The sequence below is a fragment of the Danio aesculapii genome, chromosome 5, assembly GCF_903798145.1.
Source record: "Danio aesculapii chromosome 5, fDanAes4.1, whole genome shotgun sequence".
In the NCBI taxonomy this organism is placed as follows: Eukaryota; Metazoa; Chordata; class Actinopteri; order Cypriniformes; family Danionidae; genus Danio; species Danio aesculapii.
The window spans coordinates 68,843,793-68,866,930 of record NC_079439.1 but is presented as its reverse complement, the minus strand read 5'-3'; the positions used below and the strand labels follow the sequence as shown (position 1 = coordinate 68,866,930).

The window sequence follows — 23,138 nt, the reverse complement described above, 5'->3', positions numbered from 1 at the left end:
GAACCTGGAAGGCTCGTATTGGGTTCTCGATGTATGGTAAAGCGAGAAAACTTTGAAAAAAATGATGGCACTACTCGCTGATATAATGTGCAAAGTTATTGGTTTATTTACAGTGTACGAGCTTGAAAACCAAAATGACCCCGAAACCCAGCAGAGTAACAAAATAACCAAAAATAAAAAAAACAAATAAACAGCAAACAAACCAATGATATATGTACAACCACTCTATTATACACAGGTCACCAATTGCTCACGGCACCACAGTAGCTCGCTCGCCTGGTTAACTGACCCTGAACTTGAGTTTGGGGCTGCTGAAGCCCTGACCCTTTGACATAAACCAACAAAAACTTATTAAAAGGTAAGTATAAACTAGAGCTGTGCCATTTGGGGAAAATATCTAATTGTGATTCAAATGTTTTTTTTTTTTGACGCATTTTGCGATTTCGATTTGATTTGCGATTTCATTTTGTAGTCAAGCTTCAGCTCAGTATTCTGCATCGTAGCTTCTTACTGCTAAAATGCTGTGAGTGTTACTTAAACATTTATTCAATTTTATTTTTAAATACTCAGAAATGAAATACTCATTTTTCTCTAGAGCAAACAGTAAACACAAATAAAATTACATTACCTTTCTGTAAAACAATTTTCACTCCAATTAGGGAGATAGTGTAGCTTATTATAAAAACAAAAAATAATAATTATAAAAATACAGAACATAATTATAAAAATACAGAACACTCAGCAAACTTACATGGCTGAAACAACTCTGAAATTGTACTTTGCTGTTGCTTGCCACTAGATTGAGCGTCACTGGCAATACTTTCAGTTGACTTTAGCAAGACACTCATCGCTCAATTGGCGTAAGACTATCGCACACAGACGCCAGTCACGCATTTGCTCTGGGCAGGGGAAATTAAATAATACAAATAAATTTCATATCGCAGTCTCTTGCGATTAGCTAATCGCAACTTTTAAAATCTCGATTTCGATTAATTCGATAAACATCTGAATACAGTATGTTCACTGTTTAAAACCCATTAGACACCAAACATTCATTATTAAAGTATACTAAAATATATGAACACACACACTAAACTAGTAACATTCTACTACTCATCTACATAAACAAACACCACACACTAAAAAAGTAGTAATTGTAAACATATTTTGGACTTATTTTTTATTTATAAATCAAGTGACTGTATTTGATAAAGCAGTCTTAAAACAGCAGAGTAAATGTAGATTACTATAGAAATGCACTGTAAGAAGAGCCTATTATAAACAAAGACTTCCTTTACTCGTGCAGCCAAAATCCTTCATGGACATCTGAGTGCAGAGCAAAAGCCAGCTACTTTTGTCGAGCCGGACATTTTTATGGAAAACACTTGCAAAATGCAAAATATAGAAATTGCTTTGTCTTACAAAACATATTTATTTCATAAAACAATAGGATTGAGTGATAACGCCCGCAAATCAATTCATTCTTTGCCTCCGAAATCCAGAGAAAGCTTGTCTGCAATTCCTACTTTATTTTTTTTTTTTATACATTTATAAAATCTAGATAGCCACTTGAGTATATCCTGTTGAGATATTTAGACACAAACAGCATTATGAAGAATTCAGCACTGTTTGACGGAAAACGAATGCAAACAGTATCTTCTAAAAATTGTGGCGAAACATGATACATAAAAAAACAGTTGCTTGGAAACAACAACAATGTAGAGTCACTGAATGACCTGCAGCAACCAATACACCTCGTTTCAAGAAATATATAAATAAAAGTATAAACTTAGAGTCAATTCATTGCATTGTTGCTTTGCTTTAAGAGTTCTTTATGTTTTGACAAATGTACTTCTCGACTCATCACGGATTTTGATCTTCATTTGTACCTGCAAAAGTTTTATAAAGTCAGTTATTAGAATGGTTTACAGCTAATTCCAATAATTTCACTAATAAATCAGACTGCATATTTATCATCAAGTCATATCATTCATATATATATAAACACAGGCATCAGAAACAATTAAGTATTAGAGCAATTCAATGCAAATGTCAACCATGCAATGAAAAAAATAAGTTTTCACCAAAATAGCGAGACCATTTCTAAGGTTTTTTGTGTAGGATTGTGTTTGGCAGTACTGTAAAATACTCAAAAATGTCTCTGTCAATGTTTTCAAACATCTATAATTGATTTAAGCTCACACAAGTGGCAATTTCACATCTGTCACATCCATAACGGAGAGGTTTCACATCCATAATCAAGCTTTTTCCTCATAAATGCAAAAAAAATGTCAAATAAAATCAATCATTTTTTTCTATAGTGAGCCAACTCTTATCCTTTTGGTTAGCATTGTTTATTTTGGGTTGTGCAGTTTAATGCACAGAATTTATACAAAGTACATTGTATACTGTAAACTCACATCCATAATGCATCTTAGTTTAACTAATTTAAAATATGAAATTTGTTTACGGATTGATATTTGTCTGATCCCATAACTCTGGTTAGTTATTTAAAAAAATAAATACAGATTTCAATTTAATACTTTCTCTGTGTATTTATGTTTTAGGTTTTTACTGAAAATGTCACATCCATAACGCTGGAATTGCTCATATACTGCAGTTATAAATAGATCATAAGCATTCACTGGAAATTTGAAATACAAAACAAAATACCTGCTCTAACATGAACTGAAGAGGATCGTCTGGTCTATCAAATACCAGTTTCTCAGTGATATCCTGAAATAATAGCACAATAAGTGAAAATACAATTCAGTCTTATACTTTTAAAATGACATTTGTAGTCAGTCAGCTGCTGTTTTTACATTTATAATTGTAACACGTGTACACGTTTAATAAAATCAAGTGAAATAATTAAATACTTTAACGCAGCTGCATTTTTAGGAACTTCTATTAACGTAGTGCTCCTTCGCCATTTTGTGCAAAGCAGTTCTTCACTGTCTACCATTTTCTTCGTAAGAAAATATATCAGTAGCAGCAGCTTTGTTCTTTCTCACCTGAAATATTTGAAGGATATTATGAGTCTCCATATAGTCAACAGAGCGTTCATAAGGGTCCGTAGTACGCACGGTCTCCGCACTTTCTGTGATAAGCACTTTTTCTGATGTATCAAAGTCTGCCATGTCACAAAGTTTACGCTAAAGTCTTCTTTAGCATACGATGTACACAAAAAGTAAGTTGCGAAGTGCGCTTTCGCGAAGCATTTCTGCTAACATACTCAAGCAGCCAGCGTTCGCTCTCTAATATCAAGTGCTTTACCTCTATCTTAAAATAAAGACTAAAGTTTGTGTTTAGTCCGTTTAACGTAAGCACCCAACCGGGACCGCGTATCTCGAATGTGTCTACAGCAGGGGATTGTTTTTGAAATGTCACCGTGTAACCCCTAGCAACTGTATACAAAAGGCTTGGATGATGTCATTGGGCATAGTTTCCCGGGACAGCGCCTTTGATAAAGATTCGTGGGGGGTCTAGAAAACGGTTATTTGGAGAGAACAAAACTACCGTCGTGTGGACGAAATGTTAGTTCTGCTGTTGAGGCCGGTTTTATGCGCTATTTTGGGAGAAAGTACCTCAGAAGACTTCGGGCTAACGTTTACAATGCGCCTGACAAAGAGAAGGAGGGGCTAAACCGCTGTTTCTAGGTTGCAAGTCGTCCTCAGCTGACACCTCGGCCTACAATGGGTGCATTTTATGTAGGGCAGACGGTGTGCGTGTCCCCCGGTGAACCTCTCGGTGAAACGCTGCTGTTCATGTTTACAACCGAAAGGGGGAACTCCATATCAAGAAAAGCGCGCAAACGGACCGGAAACCTCATACTAAGCGGGATGATATTATGGAGGAGAGGGATTGTTACATGTGACGAAATATTTACGTGTGCCAAGGTCGAACCGCTCCTTTATCATAGTAATATACAGAGCAGATACCCACGAATTGGCTTGATCTATGTAAACATGTCTCTTTGATATTTGCCATCAAAGGTTCCTGCCGGGACGTCGTAAATTATAATTATAACGCTGCCAGACATCATCATATTCGAGATATATGTAAATTACTCTGTTCATTCATATCACTGAGACACGTTTGCGCGATTACTAGCTCATTTTCAAATTGTAGTGTATGAATATATATATATATATATATATATATATATATATATATATATATATATATATATATATATATAAAATGCCTGAAAAAAAAATCACTTGGGCTTGAAGGTTGATTATTCCTCGTCTAGACTACAGACGGGCGCGCGCGCACACACACACACCTGTCATTGTCTAGACTGGGGGGAGTCGGGAGGAGGGGGCACTGCTCAGTGTAGCTGGGGACTCGTGAACCACTATTGCATTATTTTGTGTCCGTCACAACGGCTCTGTGAACGTATTGGTGAACAAAAAACTTCGGTGTCACTTTTCACGATCTGATTGGCCAGCAGTGCCGTCAGCAACTCTCCTTACGTTTCCTTGAGGTCAGCTAGGGACGTTAAAAAATAAATAAATGAGAAAATAGAAATGCGTAGAAAGTAAAAGGCACGGTGGCGAACAATCTAGCTTGTTGGTCCCCAAATCTGACGGGCAGCGTCATCATCCAATGTGGGCGCGGATATAATTTGGAGAAATTTTACTGACATCGTCCCTAACCAATCTAAAGTAGGCTATCTATAAATGATCAACATGCGGGATTCTCGGATGACTGGCCTTTTGGTCGTGGATGGGACATGGATTTCGCGGAGTTTAATTCGCGCTTGTTAGACCAAATAACGTTTAATTCGTGCTAATGCATGCACTTGACCACGCTCAAGAATCAAGGGGGTGAAGGCAGAAACTCCTCCAAAAGGGACCTTCGACATACTCAACGGTGCACTTGTACAGTTAGGAAACTGAGGATGCGTAGTGTCCATGCTGGTTCAAGCACAACAATCGCGACAAGGGAAGAACAGTTTCACTTTCAGAGCCACAATGGAGCCAGTTTCAGCGTTCCTCGCCGCGCGGAAGGGAGGGCGTGCGGCTCACCGATTGGGGTAAAGTCATGTTGAACGATTTATATCACAACCTACGTGCTTCAAGAAAGTCCATTCTGTTCCAATCGCCAGCAGAAAGGCGTGGCTGCCCAAAATCTTCGACGAATAGTGAAAAAATGGGAGGGCACGAGCGAGCTGCGTGATGTCCTCTCCGAAGGTAGGCTGCAGCGTGTGTTTATTGATGAGATGAAAGAAGATGGAAGTGAGAAATGAAACAAAGTAAGGGACAATATTAATAAACTCAGTCCTTGCCTGGGGAAAACCGGGGAAGCTGTGAAGCGCTGTAGCCACTGGAGAAGAAAGACCCTTAAAGCAGCAGGTAAGAAATAGGGAGAGGGAAGGGAGGGGGAGGGTACTTATACTATTTATGTTAGGCTATTTATAAGAGTAATAGCAGTCATTCCCTTGATATGAACCGGGAAAAAACTTAAGCGTCAAGCATAAAGTAATAGCTCAGTCGCAAGACTTTACTCATTGTTCATCAGTGTTTTATAAGTGAACCAGCTTTGAAGAGGAAAAAGCAAACTTGCAAGTGAAATTACATTTACTTGCGAAAGAATCCCCAGGATCTCCATTCTGAAGTTTTCCCCAGAACATCTAGTGTTTGTCTGAAATGTGAACACAGCAAAATATTGACTAAATGTTAGTCCGGAGTGACGTCTCAGGTAGAATGACCATGTAATTCCTCGCTCGCTCACTCATTTTATACTAGTTTAAGCAGTTGTCGGGATGTGAACACTTTGTTTGTACTTCTTATGGGTTGTATTCGTTTACAGTGCGTTTTAATATTTACGCCAAGTTAAACGTAACAACACTGAACCATGACACGAAAAGCGGAGCCGCTAGGGACTTCCCTACATACGACCAAAATATTTGATAGAATAACACCGCTCCGAACGTGTGTTAAGTGTCAAGTATCACAAATGTGCTTCACAATACGAAGTAATTTGTTTAACTCGAGATAGAAGTGATGATTTAAACATTTCAGCCGCTTATCCGGAATCCCAGTATTTTCCGGGCTATTGCTAATATTTTATTGACCCCGGTAGATTTGCGCGCTAGCCTCTGGACTCGGGCTATCTCAGACATAAGCATAATTGTTATGAATGTTGCTGTTTTCGGTGGATGTGTTAAAAGCCAGCTTGTAGTTACACTAAAACTGTGGAGTTTTGTAGGGAGTGTATCTGGCGCGTTACCATGTCCGTTATTTGTCATTATTAAATTAGGATACGCAGGCTTGCTAAGTGACCGAATTTTTTAGTGCTCGCTCCGAGTACGTAAGGAAAGCGAAATTTACTTTCAGTCACTAAACATAAATGCCCATCTGTTCTGGTTTCTAACGCTTGTACTTACTGAATGACCTCTTTTTGACTCCGTGTTGTGAAGTGCCAGCTTGTTGCCTATAACGCACGCGTTTGGAGGCTACGCAAACAATAAATCTCTCGGCCATTTTAACACCAAAAAACTTCATATGGCAAAACACAGAGGAGCTCGTCCTCAGTTTTTTTTGGAGGTAACGGGGCCTTGGAGCGGCCGTCCGATCACAGCTCTCATTGTATTGTTATCTCTGTGTGGTAGGAGACGGCGGGTATGAGAGCCATGGCATTGGCCCGTAGTGGAAAAAGCAGCCCAGACACATTTTTCATTAATTTATCATATGCCCTCTGTTTCCCGACGCAGTATTATAAAATGTCTGTCTTATATAAGCTGTTTATTTATAGCAAATTACACGAAAAGCTTGTCATTTAATGTGGGGAGATTCTATCCGATGTTGGCTACTTTGATTATTTGAGTGTTTTCTTGTGAACTGAATTGAGGAAAAGCTTGTTTTTAACGGGGTAAACACATTTTAATAGTCTCATTTTTTATTTAACAAAGTGTGTGTTTGTTCGCACTCAGTTTTTATTTTTTTTAATGATTTACGCACCGCCAGTCTTACATTTTTGGCAGTGCGGCCTTGGAAGTACACTAATATATTTGGAGTTATAATTATGGATGCCTGTCAAACACTTTTATGTCTTGTTTCAATCGTTCTACGTTTCACCTACAACTTAAATGTGCATGTCTTCACATCTTACGTGGCTAGGAGAAAGGATTATGCATAGATTAACTTAGCCTATATATTTTATCTTATTATTAATCATTACAAATATTTGAGAAATACTTTTTTTGTGAGGAATAAGTTGTTCTTTTTGCTTATTGCAAATATATATCTGAAATAAAAATATTTTGGCGCTTTATTTATTTATTTATTTATTCATTGCTCTGCTTCCGACCCTTATTTCACATAGCCTAACTCTTTTGTAAAAGCTCTCGTGGATCTGCTGGCAGGACATCGTCGAGTAATTTAACTCTTTCCATATCCAGCTAGGTTTTATTAGAAATTATTTTTGAATGAAAATCCAGGTTATAAGGCCTGTATTAGTTCCTGAATTAAGCCATTTTACCCCAACACGTGCAAGACAGCTCCGCTTATACTTTCTCATGGTGTTTTTTTTTATTGTGCACCTGCTTAATGAAGTGGAAATACGTCTTCAACTGTATCAATTAAAAACGTGTGTGGTTTTATGGCTGTTTTGGACGGTATTCGATTGGGATAGAGGGCCTTGGCTGTGTGTAGGCTGTTCGTCTGTCAGCTTTAAGTTGCTGTAGCTCTGCGTGAATGGGACCACGTTATACAACAACAAAACCGAAAATAAACCTTATTGTAAATGTGAATCGCATGTATTGTAAACAGAAGTAGCCTAAACATGTTAGGAGTCTTAACAGTTCATATTCCTGTGTGTCTCCTGAACGCTTTTCAAGTGTTATTACAGTGTAGTTAAACATAAGTGTGGCTATGCTTGGAAATATGTGACACATTTGTGTTTAAAAAATAAACTTGTGCGTTTTAGCATTTTTTATTATTATAAATTTTGTTCTTGAGTGATTTAAATCTTAAGTAAAATGTATTAAATGAATAAGTTGTTGATAACTTATATCCTATGCATTAACAGAGTCTTTTAAGCATTTAAGAGTAATGTGTTTATTGTGTTTACTGATTTGAAATCCATATTGATTGTTGCTTATAATGATCACCTCATTGAGTTGAAATTATAACAGCAAAATAAGAGCGCATGGTCATCGTATGTGCTTTGAAGCACTTTTTACATTTATGCTTAATGACCTTTGAATGTTTAATGATGCAGCAACGTGCTTTAATTCCTGCGGATAATTATTTATTTATAATACTTATGTATTTATTTATTTTGGGTGTGATAGATGACAGACCATTGAAACATATGGACCTCAGTCACATAATCGAATTCATACTCCTGTTTTTAATGTGGAGTAAAGTTTTTAAAAAATCGTTAAACATTCTTTTGTCTATTTTTGGTGAGATGAGAACGATTAAATGCGAGCAAAAGACAACAAATAAATCTCGATCTTAGGAATATTGAGATTCGTAGATCAAAAGGAGGCATTGTGCGCTGTTTATTTTGGAGACATCAAACCCTCTTAGTGCTTCAAACGTAATGCTCACATGCCACAGCCAAAGACTCCTAAAGAGTTTGTCAGTTGGCTTGCAATTGATTATCGAAAGAAAGTCGAATTACTATTAAGCAATTGCAGTTGTAGAGAATTACAATGGTTTTGTCAGATGATAGGAAGGGTCGTTCTCATTATACCCCGAAAATGAGACTTGATTGCGTTGTTTATTGTCAGTGTTTTGCTGTACAGTTAAGATTATAGGAATATCATCTTGCCTGTTTAGATGGTGGCATGCATTAATGTAATTATATGTCAGGGTGGGAGTCAGATCAACTTATGATCAGACAATACAGTTTATTTCAGTACAGCACATGGTGTATGTTTCCAAGAAGTCCAAAAGCTATATATAAATACGATATATATATATATATATATATATATATATATATATATATATATATATATATATATATATATATATATATATATATATATATATATATATATATAAATACAATATATATATATATAAATACTATATATATATATATATATATATATATATATATATATATATATATATATATATATATATATGCAAATTACAAATATGACCTTCTAATTCATATTTGGATTTCACATATTATAAAATACATGTCATATATATGCAACTTAAATGTCTATACGTATATTTGTCTATACGTATATATTTTTACATATATTTGTTTTCAAATTACATATCTGTTCAAATATATTAGCTATAATCTATAGGAAAAATATATGTTGCATATACAACATGTACTTTACATATGCAAAATCCAAATATGAACTTGGTAATTTATATAATTTGCATATATTTCCATGTATCAGATTTCTATTTGGGTAGACGGGAGAACGAATGAATAAAACCGAGCTAAACACACAACGAGATCAACCACATTACCCTGATGTAGATCTGATGGCAGATATACATCATGAACCTATATATATGCACATATAAATAGATGGATATCATATGAGTGTTGAACAACATACAGCGCAGGGACGAATGCTGATACACTGTTAATTCAGGCACACACTGTCAGGAACTGAAACATATTTCTTTTTTTAATTTATTTTCTGTTTAACTTGCTTGCTGCTCAGCTCACACACGTTTCCAAATACCCATTCTTGTGTATTAACAGTAGGTGACAGTACTAAGAGGGGAGGGTATAGCGTTTTGTGTAATACAGGCATTTGGCCTTTTGGCTTTGCTTTCTTCATGATATAATTGCAACACATTTCAGCCTGACACGTGGTATGATATTTCTCATAATGATCATGTTACAGTATATTTCATTTGATTGCTTGGAATCTTCTAGAAGCAAAGAATTGACCGTCTCAAAATGATATCCTGAAGTATTTTGACATGATGTTGATTCTAGTGTTTTAATTAAGCAAACATGCATGACAAGAATTCTTTATTTATTTTTTCTGATGTTTCTGGACCTAACCAGTAGGAGGAGTCATTTTGCTTTAGGGCTGCTGTCATGGAAATGTCTTTTTATTCTAAATACATTGAAGTAACCTGACAATTTCAAGTAAAATTTACTTTTTATCTTATACTGAAGTGATCTGAAGTTGTAGAAATTCAGACATAGTTTGTATTTTCTGCTTTTGATTCTCTGCATAATGATCAGTTTACATACAAGCATGTCTGTGAGCAGAGAGATGTAGATCATCACTCACTTATGAATGCAAACTATACATTTGAGATTAGCCAATCACTTGTGCTTCAACATTTAACCAACCAAATGGTTCCTTCTGGAGCTTCACCCCTCAGGCCACAATCATATCTAAAACAAGCTGCACACATATATATATATATTTTAAAAAATGCTGGGTTGTCTTAACCCAACACTAGGTCAAACATGTACATGTTGTGTTGAAGTAAAAATTTTAATTAAATTTAATAAAAAAAAAATTAACCCAACCTTCGTTTTGTCCATATTTGACTCAGAGTTGGGGTAACAAATTGAGTTGAGTTAAAAATGTAAATTGAATTAATTTAAAAAAATGAACCCAATGTCGTATTTGTTCATTGTTGACCCAGAGTTAAGGTAACATCTTGGGTTAAGATAAAAATGTACATTTAATTTAATTAAAAAATTGACCCAGTGCTGGATTTGTCTATATTTGACTCGGTTAGGGTAACATATTGGTTTTAGTTAAAAATGTAAATTTAATAAAAAGAAAAAAAATAATAAACCCAATGTTGCAGTTGTCTATATTTGACTCAGAGTTGGGGTAACATATTGGGTTGAGTTAAAAATATAAATTGAATTTATAAAAAAAAAAAATAATAACCCAACTTTGGATTTGTCCATATTTGACTCAGAGTTGGGGTAAAATATTGGGTTGAGACTAAAAATTTAATTAAATTTAATTTAAAAAAATTAACCCAACGTTGGATTTGTCCATATTTGACTTGAAATTGGGGTAAAATATTGGGTTGAGTTCAAAATATAAATTTAATTTATTTTAAAAAATGAACCCATCGATGAATTTGTCCATATTTGACTCAGAGTTGTGGTAATATATTGGGTTAAGATAAAAATCTGAATTGAATCGAATTAAAAAACGCAACGTTGGATTTGTCCATATTTGACTCGGAGTTGGGGTAACATATTAAGTTGAGTTAAAAATGTAAATTGAGTTTATTAAAAATAAATGAACCCAATGTCGGATTTGTCCATATAGTTGGGGTAACATATTGGGTTGAGTTAAAAATGTAACTTGAATTTAATTAAAAAAAATAAACCCAATGTCGGATTTGTCCATATTTGACTTAGAGTTGGGGTAAAACAACCCAGCATTTTTAGAGTATACAGTATATATACATAACTTCTCACGTTATTCTGAGGTCCTTCGAAACAATTACATTCAAACTCATTCACATTACTGATTACATGTTCATATTATTATAGGTAATATCCAGGACCAAACAGAATGTGCAGATTTTTTTGCTATTTCTGCACAGAATAATAAATTAATTTTGCGGATTTATGTAGAATTATTTTGTGAGTGTTGGAGCTGAAAACTGAGCCATAATAATAACAATAATAATAATAATAATAATAATAATAGAAATACACCAAAAAATAACATTTTAAAACCAATTCGAATCACTTGCTTGGTAAACAAATCTACAGCAGTACATTTATCTGAACATTTGCATATTATTCAATAATATAAGTGAATTTAGTTTAAAAAAATGGAATAAACACATATTTAAATGAACAGATTCAATGATGGGCTCAAACATCTGTGGAAATCTGTGTATTTCGTCACTTACAGATTCCAAATTCCTAGTAATATCTAATTGATCACTGCATATTGGTGAACTATCAATAATGTAAATTTCCCCAACACCCCTAATATTGGTTTTTCTTGGTTTTTCACGATATACCCAGTGGTTTATTAGTAAGGTAAATGTTTCCAAATGTTGACAATATAAACAACACAATAGGCTTAAAAGGCTTAAACCTCCAGAAAAGCCAGAACACAAAAGAACTTAGCAGGCCTCCATTACGAGTTGAGAAGTAATATGGCTTATTTAGATCCATTCAAATATTCATTGCATGATCTGTAGTGCATGACGATGTTTCTCTTACGTAGAAGAACAATTTTACATCAAGACTCATGACATAGCCAGAGGGGAAACCATGGTAACAATGGTCAGACACAGAAACAGGCACATTTGTTCACACTTTGATTTTCTCTGCTTTCGTTCACGGGTCTCCAGCAATAAAACTATGATCCCTCCAGCCAGCCGTTTGACAAAAAATACTTCAGCATTATAGAGTTTGTTGTAAGAGGGATATCCAGTGGAGATAGAAATGCAAAAAGAGGCTTTATTTTAATACCAAACTGCTGTATCTCAGGACAGAGATCTCAGATTGTGTTGACGACTTCTATGAAACATGCTTGAGTTAGCCCTCGAGAAAACGTTTCGAATTTGGTTGTAATTGGGCTGTGAAGTTCGTCCATTTTTTATTTTTTTTTGCTTTTAGTGAATGCTCGCAATGTAATTACTTGACAATTTAATCTGAGAGATCTATCAGAATTAGTGAGCTATCCACTTTTCCTAATTGAGCTGAACATTCCCTTACCCGTAGGCTTTATCTTAGAAGAATAAATTCGGCTCTTTTTTTTTACTGAATGTGAGGTTTGTCTTGATGAGCGATTTCCTAATTTTCACGCTATTTTTAAGAGTGTGAAGAACAGAGCTGAGGAGGAGGAATCGTCAGATTATTCAGAGACTAGATTTCTGATTTCTGTTACCTCACGGAAGGATATACTGCATTTAGCATTGGTATCGCAATGTGCAAATCCACAATAGACACAATCAGGAATCTGCAAAGTCAGTTCAGTTTTAGTTTATTCATCCATTAGGAGATTTGAGGACATTTGAGTGGGGATTATAGTTGACCACATTTTAAAGTTTAACCTTAATAGAGTGAAAGATTTCCATTCACTCATTTGCTTTGTTTTTAAGGCCTATGAATGTGTGATAGGCATGGGACGATAACCATTTTCAAGGTATACCACGCTTTGGAAAAGTCAAGGTTATAAAAACCACCATTCCGTTCTGTAATACCGTTCCTAAGGTATGTGTAAGATTTTTTATTTACATTTAAAAAATGTTTTTTAGGACAACAGTATTTTCAGCAGAAAAGATATCCAAAGATGCCATTTAAATAGTAAAGAATGCATTGAAGTAACCTGATCATTTTAAGTAAAATTGACATTTTACTTTATACTGAAGTGATCTGAAATTGAGGAAGACCAGACATAGTTTGTATTTTCTGCTTTTGATTCTCTGGAGAATGGTCAGTTTACATTAAAGCATGACTATGAAGAGAGAGATGTAGATCATCACTCACTTATGTATGCAAAATATACATTGTGAGAGTAACGAATCACTTGTGCTTCAACACTCAACCAACCAAAGGGTTCCTTCTGGAGCTTCACCCCTCAGGCTACAATCATATCTGAAACAAGCTGCAAACATGTATACATTCTAAAAAATGCTGGGTTGTCTTAACCGAACACCAGGTCAAACATGTACATATTGGGTTGAGAAAAAAAAAGTAAATTAAATTTAAAAAAAAAATGAACCCAACATTGGTTTTGTCCATATTTGACTTAGAGTTGGGGTAACATTATGTGTGGAGTTAAAAATGTAAAATGAATTTAATAAAAAAATTATCTTAGAAGAATACATTCGGTTCTTTTTTGGTTTGTTTTGATGAACTATTTTCTAATTTTTACGCTATTTTTAAGAGTAGGAAGAACAGAGCTGAGGAGGACTCGTCAGATAATTCAGAGACTAGATTTCTGATTTCTGTTACCTCACGGAAGGATATACTGTACAGCATTTACCATTTAGCATTGGTATCGCAATGCGCAAATCCACAATAGACACAATGAGGAATCCAGAAAGTCAGTTCAGTTTTAGTTTATTCATCCATTAGGAGATTTGAGGCGATTTGAGTGGGGATTATAGTTGACCACATTTTAAAGTTTAACCTTAATAGAGTGAAAGATGTCCGTTTACTCATTTGCTTTCTTTTTAAGGCCTATGAATGTGTGATAGGCATGGGACGATAACCATTTTCAAGGTATACCACGCTTTGGAAAAGTCAAGGTTATAAAAACCGCCAACATTTTCTGTAATAGCGTTCCTAAGGTATGTGTAAGATTTTTTATTTACATTTAAAAAATGTTTTTTAGGACAACAGTATTTTCAGCAGAAAAGATATCCAAAGATGCCATTTAAATAGTAAAGAATGCATTGAAATAAGCTGATAATTTTAAGTAAAATTGACATTTTACTTTATACTGAAGTGATCTGAAATTGAGGAAGACCAGACATAGTTTGTATTTTCTGCTTTTAATGCTGAGACAAGCTGCAAACATGTATACATTCTAAAAAAAAATGCTGGGTCGTCTTAACCCAACACTAGGTCAGACATGGACATATTGGGTTGAGTTAAAAATTTAAATTAAATTGAATTAAAAAAATTAACTCAACCTTAGTTTTGTCCATATTTGACTCAGAGTTGGGGTAACATATTGGGTTGAGTTAAAAATGTAAAATGAATTTAAAAAAAAATTATATATATATATATATATATATATATATATATATATATATATATATATATATATATATATATATATATATATATATATATATATATATTAGAAGAATAAATTCGGCTCTTTTTTTTTACTGAATGTGGGGTTTGTCTTGATGAGCGATTTCCTAATTTTCACGCTATTTTTAAGAGTGTGAAGAACAGAGCTGAGGAGGACTCGTCAGATTATTCAGAGACTAGATTTCTGATTTCTGTTACCTCACGGAAGTATATACTGCATTTAGCATTGGTATCGCAATGTGCAAATCCACAATAGACACAATCAGGAATCTGCAAAGTCAGTTCAGTTTTAGTTTATTCACCCATTAGGAGATTTGAGGAGATTTGAGTGGGGATTATAGTTGACCACGTTGTAAAGTTTAACCTTAATAGAGTGAAAGATTTCCATTTACTCATTTGCTTTGTTTTTAAGGCCTATGAATGTGTGATAGGCATGGGACGATAACCATTTTCAAGGTATACCACGCTTTGGAAAAGTCAAGGTTATAAAAACCACCATTCCGTTCTGTAATACCGTTCCTAAGGTATGTGTAAGATTTTTTATTTACATTTTTTCAAATGTTATTTAGGACAACAGTATTTTCAGCAGAAAAGATATACAAAGATGCCATTTAAATAGTAAAGAATGCATTGAAGTAACTTGATAATTTTAAGTAAAATTGACATTTTACTTTATACTGAAGTGATCTGAAATTGAGGAAGACCAGACATAGTTTGTATTTTCTGCTTTTAATGCTGAGACAAGCTGCAAACATGTATACATTCTAAAAAAAATGCTGGGTCGTCTTAACCCAACACTAGGTCAGACATGGACATATTGGGCTGAGTTAATTTTAATTAAATTAGATTAAAAAATGAACCCAACATTTTGGTTTTGTCCATATTTGACTCAGAGTTGGGGTAACAAATTGGGTTGAGTTTAAAATGTAAAAAGAATTTAATAAAAAAAAACATGTTAGAAGAATAAATTCGGCTCTTTTTTTTTTACTGAATGTGAGGTTTGTCTTGATGAGCGATTTCCTAATTTTCATGCTATTTTTATGAGTGTGAAGGACAGACCTGAGGAGGACTCGTCAGATTATTCAGAGACTAAATTTCAGATTTTTGTTACCTTGCAGAAGCAAATCCACAATAGACACAATGTGGATTCTGCAAAATCAGTTCAGTTTTAGTTCATTCATCCATTAGGAGATTTGAGTGGAGATTATAATTGACCACATTGTAAAGTTTAACCTTTATAGACTAAAATTTTTTCCATTTATTTATTTATTTGCCTTTTTTAAAGCCCTATGAATGTGAGATTTGAAGTGTATGAGATATTGTAACATTTAAGATTTTTTATACAATGAAGACTATGGGCCCTATCATACACCTGGCGCAAAAAGGCACAAGATGTGTTTGGTGCGATTTGTTGCTATTTTCAGACCCGCACAACCCTAATTTTCATGTTTTGTGCCATGTTGTTTAAGTAATAAATCCATTTGCGCCCCTATGAGGACTTATGGATGTGCCGGTCTATAAAGGAGGTGTGTTAAGGCGAACTGTTGGCACGTTGCTATTTTGAAATCAAACTGAAATAGATTGTGCCACTGACCAACTAAAACCTGGTCTAAAGTGCAGCGCAGAGCACGTTAGTTATGCGTTCTAGGTTCAAAATGCGTACACGTTGCTTAATACCAGAGATGTATAGTACCGAAGTAGAACTACTTCACTACTGTACTTAAGTACAAAAAGGCTGTATCTGTACTTTACTGGAGTATTGTTTTTTTTCTCCAACTTCCACTTTTACTTCAGTACATATTTTCGATAAGTTTAATACTTTTACTCTGCTAGACTTTTTATGTGCTGCATTATTACTCGTTACTAGGGGTGTCAAAATTATTGATATCGGTTCAGTAATAGATCATAACCGGTTATTACGTACTGACATCAATTATCTCCTATGCGCAATGTCTCAGTAGAATACTATGGCGAAGGAGACGAGGGCGAGTAATTAAAGCTCTTACTACAATGAAGGCGGCACAGCACACGAGCCGCTATTTCACTACTACGGAGAAATGCTGTAAAACTCCATCTTTACCTCTCTCTCTCTCTCTCTCACTTTGGACATTTGACCCGCTGGCGTATTTGTGAGGTAACTTTTCCTCTCCTCTTTGCTGTTAAAGCAAGACACGAGCCTGCCTGAGGTGCAAGTTTTCTCTACAAGTTTTCTGTCTATTATGAATTACCTGTGATAACCGTGTATTATGTGCATAAAGACCCGCCATCGGTGAACATCGCTTTCATTTCCAAAGCCGATCGCAGCCTTTTCTGTTGAGCAGGTGAAGACAATAACCAATCATAGGGGTGTAAGACCTCGCCTATCAGTGCTCAAAAAGCAAGCGGTATAATATTTACATGAGTTTATTTGCTATAAATGCTCATGCTGTCTTCTGTGCATGTACTGGAGTTTTGTTGGGTACATTCAGAAAGAGTGTTTTCTTTGAGCAGGTCAAATTAAGGCTACCATTCATATATCTTACTGCTGTATTAAAGAACAAAATTGTATTAGAAATAATATATAAATATATTTATAGATTTTAATTAAAAAAATTCTTGTGTTGTGAAGAAAAAATCTAATTATGTATGGAAAGAATCGTCAATGCACCGAGATATCAAATTGAACCGAATCGATGGCATGATAATCGCAACCGAACCAAACCGTGAGACCAGTGTAGATTCGCACTGCTACTCGTTACTATTATAGACCTTTTTCTCGGCTGCTGCATGGAGGGCGCCATAGTGACCAGCGTCTTACGGTGGAATGTTTAGAACTTCTGTTTACAGCGTTTGCAACCGGTAATTTGCGATCCAAAAATGGGTTTCGATAGCGTTTTGAGTGGATTACAGAGTGTTTTTGTGACACAATTTTGAAAGGTGTGTGTTAAACCTGTTATAATTTATCAAATTTGTGGTTCAAGTGCGAGAGGAAAACAGTATCGAAAGCCATGTTTCTTTTCGTTCTGCTTAATCACATGCCTCAAAAAAAGATATTTAAAATAAACAAAACAACATGTCTTTTGACTGCTTTCTTTAATAACTACATTTCACAATACTTGTACTTTTACTTTCAGTACTTGAGTAGTAAATTTTGAAATGAACTACTTGCAATACTTAAGTACAAAAAATTTTGAATACTTTAGTATTAAGTATGGTGCTTAAAGACCACTTCTACTTCTACTCAAGTCACTTTTTGATAGAGCACTTGTACTTTTACTTAAGTTTGGGTCTCTAGTACTTTATACATCTCTGCTTAATACACACAGGATGTACAGCAATACACAAATATCTTTAAAAATGAAAACAATTAAAGGATTAAAATGTTATAAAAATGATTATTTTCTACAGAAATATAAAAACCACTGCCTCCATGCCTTGTCTTTGAGGGCTACTTTCAGTTTATTCATGACAATTTACATTTGTATAATGCTATTATTATTAGCAGTATTATTTATTATATGCATATTTATATTTGTTTAAATCTAAACAAGTTTAGATTTGTCCACCTGTCAGGTTTTGGAGATGTCTGCATCACAATATGGGGCATAAGAACAGGACGTGTGTTTAGACATAACTCCAAACCACACTTTTGACCACACTTCATTATTATTCATTTATTAGTTTACTGGAAAGTAGAACTGAATTTAGAAATAGTTTTGAAACAAATCTTTGCACTTAAGAAGCGAAATTAAATATGTAGGCTAATTGATGTCTTCAGCGGAGTGCGCACAACACCGTTTCCTTATCCACTAAAGTAAAGGAGTAAAGTAAAGAGTAAAAGTAAAGTGCAGCAGCTTTAAAAAAAACGTTCCTAGAGTTTACATGGAAGGATTGAAGTGAAGTTTTATTAGTTTTAAATAATTTCGAGAGGAGCACGTGATATGATTGATCGCGGCTGGCCTCGCATCAATAATCATTGCTAGTCCAATTAGATATCATTGTTAGACCAATCAGATGAATTCTAGCATCCAATAAACAAGCTCATTCATCCTACCTTTCTTATCTTCGTTTTTTTGAAGAACAATCCACCCCATCTCTACCTTTTCTCCTTTACCAGGGAGAGCTCTCGAGACCTAACTAATCTGGAACCTTCTGTCATGCTACATGGCGAGACTCCCCCTAAGTATCTCCAAGGGTTCTCAGGATTCTCTCCCGGGACAGCATGCCAAATCTGAAAATTTTATTAAACAATAGCTAAGTGTGAACTCTTGAAATGGGCAAAATTTGTAAAATTTCTGACTTACAATGCTAGCAAACGAGTAACGAGACAAAATAATAATTATGTCTATAGCTATGTTTTTGTCCAAAAATGCTAATTAGCTTGATGAGCAAAACTGGATTATCGGATAAAGACGTGCGAATAAAGCAGCGTTTTCATCCAACGAGTCAAAGTGAACAAAATCGTCACTTCCTGATCAACTGCTGCCAAATATCAACATTAAATAAGGAATTTCCTGCGGTAGGAGAAGCTGCGTCAATCTTTTCTTCATTTAATAAATTGCTTGTCCCTCAGAAGGCAATCCTGACACGCTGTGAACGCGAGGTGGCGTTTGAAAGCGTGAGATGCAGAGCACAGACGCTCTTGATTCTGGAGGTCATTAATAATATAAAAGCACTAATACTGAAATGGTTAAGGTTTTTTAGAATGACCAAAACAACATTTCAGATGTTTAACAATGTGCTCAGCCTGCTGATTTGTCCATTAACACATATTTTTATCATCACATGATCTCTTATAACAATATCACATGACTTTTTTAACGCGCATACTGAAATTTGTTCAGTAAAAGTGTTTCTATCATAGTTTTTGCACATCTATTCTTATCGAAGAAAAAAATTATCCTACTCAATTATGCGCATGTTTTTTATGCGCATTTTTAAAAAATTTATGCGCATCTTGGCGTTTCCATCATCTGTTTTTTATACGCATATCCAAAATGTGCATAAAAATAGGTGAGAGGAAATGTAGCTTATGATATAATCAACCCCCCACACTCCTTTTTTTCTTGTGTGTGTTTTGGTTTGGTGTATTTACTAACTATTTAATATGCATATAATTTAGAAATGATGTTATTTATTTATTTTGTATTGAATTGTTTTTATGTTAATGCTTTGTATTTGATATTCATCTGCAGGCCTGTAACGATATCTATTTATTGTCATACGATATATTGCACCAAAATATATTGCGATAAATGATATTATTGTCATTTTAAGACCCTTTTATACTATAATCAGACCCACACAGAATTTGCGCGTGCAGAATTCCGCAGATTTCCACAGATTTTAAGCCCATCATTGGTTCTGTTTATTTACTTGTGTAAATGTGTGTAAATTTATATTTATTCAGTTTTTTTATTAATTCTAGTAATATTATTGACAAACATGAAAATATTCATATGGTTTATTTACAATACAGTGTGTAAAGTAATATTTTCTGCCTTTTAGTAGATATATTATAGAAGCGACTTGCTTTATTTACCAAATAAAGTGGATCTAATTGGATTTGCATTGTAAACATTAAATAAAAGTTAAAAAGGATTGTAAATACCTTTAAATCCACAGATTTTCAACAAAATTCTGTGCAAAAATAGCAAAAAATGTCCGCAGATTCCATCTGGCCCCAGCCATAATGACAAAGAACACATCATATTTTATTCTTAAGAATATTTCATTTAATTATAGTCATTTTAATAGTTTAATAATCAGGTATTGGAATCAGAATGTGAACACGCATATCCTAAATAAATAATAATAAATGTTAACACAAAAAAATGCAAGGTAAAGAGTAACAGAGGCTGCTATATCTGCTGAAGATCTATTTTCAGCTGTCAGACACCCACATGAAAATATACTATAGTAATTTATACTAAATACTATAGTGTGTTTTTAACCATACTGGCACTGACACCTCAAATAGAGATAGAGATGTTGCACAGTCAGCTAAAGTGTTCCTAGAATTGGTCTTTATGTATGGGCGGTATATATTGCATCACCAAAAATGATTGAGGTCATGTCCATGTGTTGTCCATATATTGATTATTGTGACAGACCTATATATCTGCTTTATTTGCAAAAAGGAAAATCAATAAAATGTATAAACTTTATAAAAAACTAAATGAATTCTTTACAAATTGAGCTCTTTAAATCAATCAATTCTGTTGATATCGCAGAAAAACGAAACATCTCAATGTTAAGTTTTTCCCAATATCATGCACACACATGTGAGTTGAGTTGTGTTTGGCAATGCCCCCTGCAACAGCTTGCTGGTTTAAAAAGGAATTCTTAATATAGGCACGGACTGTATGCAAAATCCAGGTCAAAGTTGAAACCCCTTTGTCTTTTGTGCATGCGCCCCTTTAAAAAGTCTAATTGTGTTTCCTTGAACAGCAGCTGCTTCAGTGGAATGGAGACGTCCTCGTGTTCTCCACCTTACTCTCCTGATTTATTCCCAATGATGCATTTTTTCCGCTTGTAAGTTAACGCATCGTAGGTTGTACTGTTGCACTGTACGTCGTTCACCTCAGATGACCCGATTGAGGCAGCGTCACCTACTCGCGCTATCTTATTCACACGCCCACATCAGGAAAACCAGTTTTAGGCAGCGAGGTTGAGCCCTCACCTGGCAGACTAGTAACATTCACCTCAGAAAGAAGAGTTGCTTTGGTACAATGGGGATTTTCCACGCTGAGCGTGCCAGCAACTTTTTCCCGCCCTTTTGCATACATAATTGTCAGTCATGTGTTGCAGCCTTAACTTGGTCAATCTTTTCCCTCCTAAATATGTGTAAAGTACACAACATATTCTCTGTGACATTCTCAACATAACGTAAACACCGAAGTCTGTCCCTGTCAAATGTTAAACGAGAGTCAGTTTGTTTTTACACTTCCAAAAGAGTGCTTTTCTCTTATAATTTTTAAGTTTGCAGGGATAAAGCACAGGAATGGCTTTTCAGCGTGTCTCTTTAAACGCACAAACGAGTACACAGGCATCTCACTGATGTGAAAAATGTATCTTGGATTCTAATAGGGAAGTTGTATGTTTGCCAAGGTGCTTTGGTGTCCTCAGCTAACCCCGGCTCTCATATGGTTTTCTACAAGTCCTAGTGAGATCACTGCCATTTCTGAAGGAAAATATCTGGAAATGGTTTGTAAGAGAGAGAGACGAAAAAATAAAACAGAGGTATAGTCAAAGAGTTCTCTCTTAGAGTTTGGCCAAGTTTACTTCTTATTTGTTTACAACCGGGCTGTATAAAAAAAAAGAAGAAAAAAAGAAGCGGGCCTGACGAACGCAAGGGAGGGAGCTGCTTTGGAGCACAGCGGAGCACTCACAGATAGAATGTCCTCCATTTTGGAGAAAAGGGCAGCTCCAAACGTGTTCACCGTTCCAATAGGAGAAGAATAACGCCGAAAAATCGAGGAAAGGCTACGACGGCGAAGGCTGTTTTAACACATTACCACTTCACATTGTTAACAAGTCTTTATTGTTACTGGCAGGGACTAGTTTTTGAAGACGCTGCACGGAACAGTGGAGGATCTGGTGGGACAAATATATAATGTATCATGTTTCTGGGAAGACAACAACTGTCATCGAATGCACGCACATTCACACACACACACACACACACACACGTTTAATTCACTGCAGAAATACACAACTATGAACAAAATGATGCAGGGTATTTGAAATCATGTACGATTCGGGGTGCTAAAAAGGAAAGACTTCAGGAAACGCAAAATGTAGACTCGTGGTAAAGGTCACGATTGTCTGTCTTGACGTAAATATTTTAAAAGCATATTCTTTCTCTGGAGAACAGGGTTGGCGTGTGTTGTGTGTGTGTTGTTTAAGGACATTCGTCTGCGACTTGTGTCTGGTTCAGAGGGGAGTGAACACGCCACACGTTATTGCAGTGGCTGTATCCAGGTGTTGTTTATCCTACTCTGTATTATGTGGCCATTTTGGAAAGAGCACTTGACGTTTTTATGGGTATGTATGAACTGGGCCAGCTTAAAGAGGACAGCTGCAGAACTGAGGAAGCATTTCGGAGCGATTTTGAAGTAGGAATGGCCTTGAAAAACTGTGTGCATAGGTGTACATACCTGTTGCCAGGACAGATATTGTTGCCAAGGCAATTTGGCAGAGGGGTAAGTGTGTGAATTGTTTTCTGGCCAGAAAAGCACTGTTTTTAGAGATTTTTTTTCCCAAATTTACAGTTTCCTCACTGATTAGTGGTGAGTTTGGAATCACGTTTTTGTGAATCATTTAATAATACAGTAGTCATTTTGCTTGATTATGTTTGGATTCAATTAAATTAGATTATTAAAGGTCTCGTGCTTTGAAATTTGCATTTTTATTTGCTGTTTGACGTAATCTCAACTGAAACA

At 35.1% G+C, this 23,138-nt stretch overlaps 2 protein-coding genes across 2 annotated transcripts in view; one reads left to right on the top strand and one right to left on the bottom strand.

Annotated features, from left to right (window-relative positions):
- Window positions 1-674: 674 nt before the first annotated feature.
- Window positions 675-4,082, bottom strand: tex55 (testis expressed 55). Its single transcript, XM_056458791.1, has 3 exons — window positions 3,015-4,082; window positions 2,674-2,736; window positions 675-1,889 (listed from the first exon to the last, which is right to left on the bottom strand). Exons 1-3 carry the CDS (start codon window positions 3,138-3,140, stop codon window positions 1,833-1,835), a joined length of 246 nt encoding a protein of 81 aa, XP_056314766.1. The 5' UTR covers window positions 3,141-4,082; the 3' UTR covers window positions 675-1,832.
- A 1,011-nt stretch (window positions 4,083-5,093) lies between these two features.
- The window catches only part of zbtb20 (zinc finger and BTB domain containing 20), a 136,479-nt gene continuing 118,434 nt past the window's right edge, over window positions 5,094-23,138 (top strand). Inside the window, exon 1 of the mRNA XM_056458789.1 lies at window positions 5,094-5,360. The gene's annotated coding sequence lies outside the window, so the exon portion shown is untranslated. The remainder of the gene's footprint in view (window positions 5,361-23,138) is intronic.